Source organism: Bactrocera latifrons, unplaced genomic scaffold (assembly GCF_001853355.1).
Source record: "Bactrocera latifrons isolate USDA-ARS-PBARC rearing strain unplaced genomic scaffold, ASM185335v1 scaffold_1347, whole genome shotgun sequence".
NCBI classification, from domain to species: domain Eukaryota; kingdom Metazoa; phylum Arthropoda; class Insecta; order Diptera; family Tephritidae; genus Bactrocera; species Bactrocera latifrons.
The window spans coordinates 19985-30270 of NW_017534794.1; the positions used below are offsets into that span (position 1 = coordinate 19985).

At 38.0% G+C, this 10286-nt stretch overlaps 1 protein-coding gene across 1 annotated transcript in view; it reads left to right on the forward strand.

The window, feature by feature from the left end:
• Window positions 1–10276, forward strand: part of LOC108965146 — a gene marked incomplete at its 5' end in the record, with an annotated part of 24308 nt that extends 14032 nt beyond the window's left edge. The window contains 4 exons of the mRNA XM_018927362.1: window positions 2093–2188; window positions 4987–5140; window positions 5359–5483; window positions 7334–10276. Of these exons, the coding sequence (XP_018782907.1) occupies window positions 2093–2188; window positions 4987–5140; window positions 5359–5483; window positions 7334–9496 (2538 nt within the window). The remainder of the gene's footprint in view (window positions 1–2092; window positions 2189–4986; window positions 5141–5358; window positions 5484–7333) is intronic.
• Between the last annotated feature and the right edge of the window lie 10 nt (window positions 10277–10286).

The window sequence follows — 10286 nt, forward strand, 5'->3', positions numbered from 1 at the left end:
AAACACCCAATTAGGTTGAGTTAATAAATATTGCAGCTTGTGATATTATAAGAGGGTTGCCACTAGTTCGAGTAATTCGATTTAAGAAAAATATGAAATAAACWCAACCCTGTCTAGTTTATATTGGTAAATGTATGTAAATGAAAATTAAAAAAAAAAAAAAAAATTGAACCGAAATTTACGAAATATTGACACAGCCCTGCACAAACTTACTCGATTCACTTTAGATGTTCAATAAATTCATAAGAAGGAATGATATTTCAATTATTTTAAAAAAKCCTCCTTTCTCGATGCATCACCCTTTCTTCGGATTCAATATTTGAGTTCAGGAAACCGCAAAAGTTTCCAATATCCAAACCTGGTGAGGAAAGCGTTGAATGTGACCCAAACAAATAAATCTTATCTTTTTCGGCTGGTATGCGAAGAAAAACTTTACTTTTAATGATAAAGAAATTTTGAATTTTTTCCGAAAGGCAATAGTTCATGTCATATTTTCTCACATTGATGACTCAAAGTAACCAATGTTTCCCATTGTTCTTTCCATTACTGTTGGGCATTCATAGTATTATCAGGCCCCTTGTGTTGTGTGTTGAAATGTGTTATTTTTTCCCCCACTTTGTTGAATATTTGCCGAGTACTCACCACAGGTTTTTGAAGTTTCAGTATCAAAATCATAAACGGTTTTTTTTTCGCACTAAAAACCAGTAGTTATATTTTAGATGTTTTTTTTGTAATAATTCAGATTTTTTCATGAGATTGGAGGTTTGTCCCAAAATTCGCTTAATCAATAATTTGGAGTTTTTGGAAAAACTATTTATATCTTCAATAATAACCTCGACATCTACTCGGAACTTTTTGTGACCTCTAAATATTTTCAAACTCATTCCAGAGAAGAGCCTAGAAACACTGTCTCAAATTTGTTTCTTAATTTCGTGAAAATTATTTATGCAACGTCGCAACATCAGCGCAGGCCTACACTTGATTTACTTAAGATTGATCTTAAGGAATCCAGTGAGCTGTTTATCCTAAATAAGGATAACATCCTAAATAAGGATAACATCTCACTAGTTGTGGAGGTCCTAACAGATCATTAATCTTTCGACAGTCGCGTTACAAAGTTCAGAAACTTACCTAATGTCAGCTGCAAAAGCTATATGAAAACAGACGAGACGTAAACATATCTTCCTTCTTGATTGATTTTTGAGAGATCAAGACTTAAATACTTGAGAGCTTACACTTTCAGATATGCCATCGGGCTATTAAGAACAAAAACTAAACACCTTGGAAAATGTTTATTGCAGTCAAGTGTGTTACTTGAAACATACATCCAACTTAACTTAACTTATGCATTGAATATAAAACAAACTAGTATTTCCATACAAAAAATAGCCAGACTTGGGACTTTTAGCGACTTAAGCAACATTTATTAACCAATATTGAAATCTAGAAAAACAGTTCAAGGCAAAGCATTGCATAGTTGCAGCGACTCGAATCAATTGAAATGTTGTTATGGGAGATAAAATATTTTAAATTATAAAACGCCAGCAGTATGCCAACTAGAAAATGCCAACAAATTGGCCTGAGTTCCCACAGTTAATCTACAAAAGCAATTTAATCAAATGCCTTTTGTGTTGCCAAGCAATGAGCGAGACAAGTTGGTTAGGGAAAACGTAGCACACTTGTCAAGCAGATGAGCGCAAGAGCTAGCCTCGTGTATGTGCGTGTGTGTGCCAACATCTGTCAGTCAGCTTGTCTGTCTGTTGTGGTGACAAATGTGTTAAACCGCTGACTGTGACCTTAGATGTGTAGCGATCAAAAGTTGTCCGCATATTATTTGTCAATGTATGTGTCGTGACAGGAAACAGGTGCTGCTTGGCTTTGTAGCTATTATCTATACATAAATAAATATATATTTGTATTAGTTGATATACTCGTACATACTATTTATACAAGTAACAAAAACAAAGCGATAAGCAAATAGAAACAAAGCTAGCTAACACATTCTATTTCTCGAATATATTTTTATTTTCATTTTTCATTTTCCATTTCACAATTTCTATTTTGTATCATTTGTTTGTGTCAATATTTGCAGACGCTACGCGAATTTCCCGAGGAGCTGCGCGGCGACGTCTCCATGCATTTACACCGTGAGATCCTGCAATTGCCGATATTCGAAGCCGCCTCACAGGTAATATTTCTAAGAATCAATAAATTTTTTCTTATTCCCGATTTGCCAACAATTTAAATGGAATTTCCTCCGGCTTCGGCAACGTTTTGCGCCACTCAGCTTGTTGCATGAATGTTGTTTACCTTCAAGTGCCCAGGTGTAAGTGACACAAAGGCGACGCGAAGCCTGTTTGCTCAATGTATTCAGCACGCCGAGCTGAAGGCAGACAAAAAATAATAAACACATTGAAATATTTTGCGAACATGCGCGCAATTCGTGAACAAGGGAAACAAATGTAAGGCACGAAAAGACTGTGTTATCGTTGCCTTTTAAATTCCCCGGTGTGTTGTTGGAGCTGAAAGTAAATTTGTATAGTATTGCATTGACATATTTGTGCACTTTTGTGTTGGGAAATTTATAGCAGTTGTTGTTGTTCTATGTTCATCAATGCTTGTGTTTATATTAGGCAGATATTTTTATGGAAATGTAAAATGGGGCTTTTTTTTAAAACTTTGCTTAGGCTTATATTAACATAAAGTTATCTTATTTGTTGTTTACATACACAAATATTTGGAGATAAATTTGAATTTGAAACTTAGTTGGGTTTATTAAAGTATTATTATTATTAGCTAATATAATAATTTGGGCTTATTTTATTTGGCTGACAGTTGAGCTTATGAATAATACCAATAAGTTAATATTCTAAAAGGCTGGGAAAATTCCGGTTTTTTAAGGTTGAAATTCTCTTAAATTTTCTGACACAAATAAAGAAATAATGTATATCTCTACAATATATATAAAATCTGGATTCATTATTTTAAGCTTACTCAATATTTCCCCTCCCAAAAAAGAATGTAAAGAGTGCATAAGAGTATAGTAGGTAATAAAAAAATAGTAATAAATTCCAAAAGTGTGTGACTTCGCTAAAATACTAAATGCGCCTAATTGTGGGCAATGTTTTTTATATTCAAAAGTTGCTCAACCGATAATATTAGATTTCCTTAATTTTGTAGTCGATCTCTAGGAAGCCGTTAAAAAAAGGTGTCTGGTGGTTAGCAAGATTTTCCAGATTAAAATAAGCTAAACTTCGARAGCCATAAATTTATTAACAAAASAWGGTCTMSTAAAAATTWWRATTTTGAAAAAAATGGTAATTTTTWGAATTTCACAAGTGCATATAAYTCTTTAGACTTSATATTGGAATAGTTCTTGGACCTCAGCAACCAGTCCTTTTAATTAGGTTATTAAGGTAGCGTTCCTCTGAGATGCTACATGGCGACGGGATGTTTTTGAGAGAGCTTTTATGAAGATAATATTCATAAAATCAGAAATAATTTGTTTTCTATTATTCAGTGCCAAACCCCGTCTTTAAAGTGCACATCAAAATTAGTAATTCTTCTTCATCTATAACCTTCTACTGGACTTGGCAGTAAATTAATTTATAATGTGAATATAAATTAGGGTACTTAAGGAATTCCCAAATTTGTTGTCGGCTTCTAAAGAAAGAGAGTGGAAATCGCAGATCCTCCTAGTGCTTATAAGAATACGATCTTTTCGAATTTCCAAAGGATAGTGTTCCATAGTTTTCACCACTAAAGCTTTTTAAACTGTCGACTCATGACCAAGATAATCTTGGATCTTTACCCAACGTTTGTTTTGAATTGCAGTGCAAATAAAAAATGCTCTTCTCTCTAAAAAAAATTCATTACTCATGCCCTGCTTGAGCTTTGGTAAAAAGAGTAGCGCTTTATTTTCTAAACTTTAGAAGAATGTTTCTTTATTTGTCTATGGTAAGTTCTCATGCGTGGCTTTAACACTTTCCTTCTTCACTACTAAACTAAAAACTCAGTTCCGAGAACATTTTTGAAAACACTTATGTGTGTATACAAATGCTTAGCTCTCTTTATATGTAGTATGGTATGTATAGACATGTTGTTGCCGTGTTATTGTTGCTGTTGCGTAATAGACCCAAACCCTCAACAACGACGAGTGCATTACTCTCTATGATTGCTTTCAAAAATGAAAGAAATGAAATGTAAGAGCCAAAGAAAAACTACAAAGAAACAAAAATACATTACGAGCAAAAGGTATAAAAAGCCAACAATAATAACAACAAAAGCACTGCTTAAGATATACTGGCTCTTACAAGTGCAAAAGTGCTCGGGAGACGGATTGCTAAGTGGTGGATACTTTGCAGCATAAAAAGTCGCATGCCAACAAAAGAAAGCGTGCAACAAATGGGTGGGCGGACGGAAAGGGCAGCAACAATTCAAGCGCATAATTTGCGTGCGAAAGTAAGCAAAAGGTAAGCAACAGTTGAGGATCACTCAAAGCGCACGGTAAATGCGTGTACTAAATAAATGTGACTACTTGAGGGATTGCTGTGCAAGGACACTGCGCGCGGCCAGGCGACAAGGGGTAATGCGTGTGCAGGCAAAATAGTTTTAAGACATTTTTTAAAAGTAAAGTTGAGTTTTGACAGACACGAAAACTTATTTTCATAATAATGGCGTATTCATTGTTGCATATGTGTTTGTGAAGTACTGTTACAGTTGGGAATTCTACATGCAACACGTGTGGCAAGTAGCTGAAGATGGCGTTACATCATAAATTTCAGCAGTTGCAAATTTTTTGAAAATGATTGTTGGAACATTTTAGTTTTTTGATATCACAGAGCTCTATTTAACCTTCATTCTTCTAGGATTCTGAGCTGTACAATATTAAAAAATTTCTAGCATATTCTAATACAATTTTTTTTTTTTAAATTTTATTTTATAAAAGAAAATAATACTAAATTTTGTTGTAATTTATTTTTACAGGGTTGCCGGAAACTGCTTTCACTACACATTAAGACCAACTTTTGCGCCCCTGGTGAATTTTTGATACACAAGGGGGATGCGCTGAACTACATCTACTATCTTTGTAATGGTTCCATGGAGGTCATCAAGGACGATATGGTGGTGGCCATTTTGGGTGAGTGTCATGCCTAAATTATAAAAACGACTAGCTTATCATAGAAGCTGTCTTTAGCAAATTGAAATAATTCATTTGTTAAGTGATCGATTTTTTCTGCTTTCATTAGTGCTTTTTATCCCTTAAATTTTCATTTGTATGCCTTTGTTCATTATCTGTCAATGCGAAATGTTAATCGCTGCATAAAATCTGCTTTTTTCACTTTTTCCACGCCGCAGGCAAAGGCGATTTGGTTGGTTCTGACATTAACGTCCATTTGGTGGCCACTTCCAATGGCCAGATGACAGCGACCACCAACAGTGCGGGGCAGGATGTGGTGGTGCGAAGTAGCAGTGATGTGAAGGTGAGTGAAATTAACAGTTAATAAAAGACAATTAGGGTGTAAAATTGTTTTTTAATCTTCAGAGTAAAGTGCATAATCTGCGTTTGTTGGTGGCTTAAAAAATTGCTTTGAAGCAGTCATTAAATTTACAAGCATGAATACACACATACTCATACATTCATGTTTTAAATATGAATTCTATTTGCACCACATGGCAACGCTGTAAAGTAATTTAGCATGCATTTTTTTGTGTTTGCTTGTTTTTCTAGCATTTGAAAGTAAATATAAACTTAGAGCATTAATGATATTTAACAAGTGTGGCAATACTGCTCCTATGTTTGTTGAAATGAAAGACTTTGACGTCGTTTTTACTCACAATATAATGCAAATTTTTGATTTTTTTTTTTTAAATTTGTTTCTAATTATTTCGTTGTCGTATTTATAATCACGTGGCAACTTCATATGAGTGTATTTTTGTTAAGTTTAATACACATTCATCTTTCATCGCTTTGTATTTATGGAAGTATTTTCTTTCAAAAAACTTCAATTATGTGGCAACCCTAAAAAAATTTTGTCAAACATTTATGTTTGAAATCAGCTGGTAAGCCGTTTTGGCTCTGTTTAAATAGTTTCCGTTGCAGCTTTGAATTTTTTTAAATCTGGTGGCAACGCCCTTTTTATCCACTCAGCAGAAGTCCAAATATTTATGTTTAAAATCAGAATAGTTGTGTTTGCTCTCTGTAAATAATTTCCGTTGCAACGTATTTTTTTTAAATCAGGTGGCAACACCTTCTTAGAAATTTTAACAGAAGTTTCCAGTTAACCAAAAAAATTTAAAAGGAAAAAGAAGTTATTCGAGTCTGTCTTGTTTCAGTATTTTGACGAGTATTCTACGACCCGCTCAGGTTGAAGAGACGACCTTACTTCTTAGGATAGCATCACAAAACTGAAAGTCCGGTTTTTTAAATAAAGAAACGCTATTTTATAATACAAACATTTAATTGGGTATTTTTTTAGTTCCTCAGCTTCTATTAAGGCTCTTCTATGCAAAAAGAAAAGGCAAATTGCTTACACATTTTATTTAAATTTTCATTATTTTCATTATTCAAATATGGGCAATTACACCGTAGGCCGGAAAATGGCAGCAAGTTAACACTGTCGTATGATGAACATTAATTTCCTGGCTTTGCGGCGTATAATGTGCTATAATATTGATTGGTAGGGAAGGCAGTGAGTGGTTCACTGTTGGCTGGTAAGGGGCACGATATGTAAATAAGCACACATTCGAACACGTATGTAGGTAATGGGTGTGTGTTCTCATTTTGGAACAGTGCAGCTTTTTGGAAGTTCTTTATAACAGAAGCTTAGATATTCTTTTGATAATTTAGGAATCGAAAAGATGGAGTAATTGTCCCTGAAGAACTCCATCAAATACGGTAGTATTATGAGTTTACTTGCTTCATTGAATTCCTTAGCTCACTAAACTTCAACGAAAACCCTTCGGTAGCAATTCATTGCTGTATTAGATACCAATGCTGTTTTGGAATTTAATTACTATTATTATCTCAAATTAAACGGTTTGAAGATAAGGGGATCTAAGATCGTTTTCCCAGACAAAAATAGGCATTTCCGGATTTTTTCTATTTACCGATCTACTTTTATGCTCTCTAAACTTATTCAATGATTTTTAGTATATATTTAATGCATATTTTTTTCGCTTAAAAATTAATTCTTATTGTTCAAGTCAAGCATTTCTCACTCATTCATCTAGATGCTAACTATATTTATCATTCATTCGTATTTCATTTGAATATCCTTTGAAGTAATTAAGTCTTTCAATTTTTTCTCTTCTTCCCTGTTTATCTAATCAGGCGCTGACTTATTGTGATCTGAAGTGCGTGCATATGGGCGGCTTGGTTGAGGTGTTGCGTCTCTATCCGGAATACCAACAACAGTTCGCCAATGATATACAACACGATCTCACATTTAACTTGCGTGAAGGTTATGAATGTCAAGACTCAGAAATCGGACCATCATTTCCGTTGCCGAGCATAAGCGAAGACGATGAGAACCAGCAGGACGGCGACGGTGGCGATGAAGATAATGAAAATGGTGCGAATGCTTCACCACATCACAGCATTACCACACCATCACCGCTGCATGGCCGCTCACCATTGCTGGGTTTGAATAGTCCACGTTTAATGAAATTACATCCGCGTGGACGTTCGCTGATAACCTTGCGTGAGCGTGTGGAGCGACAACGTTCACTAAATATAACTTCAAGTTTGGATACTGGCTCTATGGAAGAGGATATGAACGGCGAGGATGGGGATGATGATGTGCACAGTATAAAGAAGAAACCTTCAATGGAACGCTTGGACTCGCAAGTGTCGACGCTGCATAATGATGTGGCGCAACTGAGTTTGGAGGTGCGCAATGCCATACAGGCGCTACAGGAGATGACATTCTCGACTATGGCCTCACAGGCTAGTCTGAAGTTCCCACCTGCCCGCTCTATACCCAATATATGTGGTACCGTTGGTGGCGTAGTGGGTATTGGCAGCACCATGCACTTCGTGGCGAGTAGCACAGATGATATGTCACTACAGCGTTCATCCTCTCATCCGCCCGAAATCTGGGGCCGTGAGATGCAGCTGTCGTTTGCAGGCGGTGCGGCAGTGCAAGGAAGTAAGGCTGCAGTTGATGCTGGTGGCAGTATCAGTGCTACTGGTAGCGCCAAGACAAACTCACCAGCTGCGCCCGAAGTGCCGAAAATATCGCGCGCTACACAAACAGATTTCTATAAAATAGACTTTCCCGTTTTCGAACGTTTTGTATTGGCCAATCCACGTTTGGTGCTCGGCCTGCTGGGTATTGATCCGGCGATAAAGACTGAAATTGAATTGCTACAACAACAGCAGACTCTACAAGTATCGCCATTGAATACAATTGAGGAAGTTATATCGCCTGCTGAAGGCCCGGGCTCGGTTACTGGTTCCAATGAACGCTTACTGGGCGACAGTTTCTGCGGTAACGGTAAGTCATATGCCGTGATGGACGATGAGAACTCCAATGATTATCGTTGGATAATGAAACATTCCGTGAGTAAAAGTAGTAATTGTTGTCGCTCRACGGAAGCTTTACTGCAACCCATCGAAGAGCAACAGGAGTTGCCCAAGTACTCCATTACATCAGAGCAACGTATGCCACAGTCACCACCCTCACGATACGAGCACCACTACACGTCCGCTACGACAACCGCAACGACAATCATTGCCGCGACGCCGGCATCTGCTGACCAGGCAGCCACTTTCCAGTCAGTTAGCGAAGCAGAACGAATGGGCGGTCCTGCGAAAACTCAACAACAACCAGCACAACGCACAACGCGGCGGAACTCCAACACCAACTACAGCCAGCACCACAGCAACAGCAATAGCAGTCTCTCGAGCAATGCGTCCACACATTCGAATAGTAGCAACAGTCCGCCTGCGACAACAACTGCCGGCACGACCGGACACAATGGACCGGTTAGTGGTGGCACAGGTGGCAGCACGACCAGTGGTGGCGGCGGTGGTAACAGTGCGCCCAGTAACAACAGCAGTCGACGCTCTTCTTGGAAGCTGCATCGTTCGCAAAGTGGTGACTATAAACGTTTACCCGAGGCGCTAGAAGACTCACCGCCGGGAAAGATCATTACCGCCGCTAGCGCAACAACAACCACGTCTGTCACACATTACGCATACAGTGGTAGTGGCGCCGCCGACGAACATCTCGAACTTCTCGCCAGCAGACGYTCATCGCGTGCCAGTTGCGCATCGRTGGTCAGCGCGGCCRCAGAGGCGGCAGTGGTGAGTAAGCGCAACAGTCTCAATGCGAATCGTTCGCTGTTAAGTGTTAGCAGTGCTGGCGCTGGTACAAATGGTGGACATGGTCATACGAGTTATCGTTTCTCCGCCGGTGATGCTGATAAACTTGAGAAGGGACTGAAGGGTTTGCCATCGACGAGATCGCTGCGTGACGCCAGCGTCAATTAGTTGAACGCCAGCGGCTGGAAAGCGATGAATTCGCTGAAGCATAGAAGTAGTAACGGCTGCATATCTAGCTAGTTTTTTTAAGATATCATGAACCGAGTGCTGTGTGAAAGTTGACAAAAAGACAGACTTGTAGTTAGGTACAAATGAGATGAGTGATAAAAGAGAAGAAGAAAGCATAGGTTGTGTTTTAGCTGGAGCATATAAATATATAGGTTAAGGAGGATTAAGGAGACAGCTATTATGTGTGAACATAATGGGTAGGAGATTAGTACTCCTGTGAGAGATTAGGTCTATAGACCAGTTATGGTGCTTACAGATCTCAGTTGGATACCGTTACGTAGTCCATGAAAAGTAGTCATCCTTAAGGATGTCAGCTGCTGATGTGAATTTCAATATGTTCTGCAGTCTCACTCGCAATATTTGTTCTAGTATCTTCAAATAATTATGGCGTTACTATGCCAAAGCAGGACAAGGGCATAATAGATAAACCATTATTTTCCTGGTGTCTTATTCTTGATATTTTGCGCAGCTATCTYGATTTGTCAGCTCCATTCTGTAGCATGTSCTGAGACCAAACTKAACCAGTGAGTATTCCAMTCATRTTTCTGAGATCTCTTCTATCAACTTTTGCAGTATAGTATCCCGCTATGTCATTATATCGCTTATTGACCTTCCTTGCGATGCTCCTGTCCCGATTGTCGTAAAGCAAATGGAATGGCTTACCAATGGCAGTCATGATTTCGGCTGATGGCCGTACACAACTCTTAGCAATATCTTCTATCATCTCAAA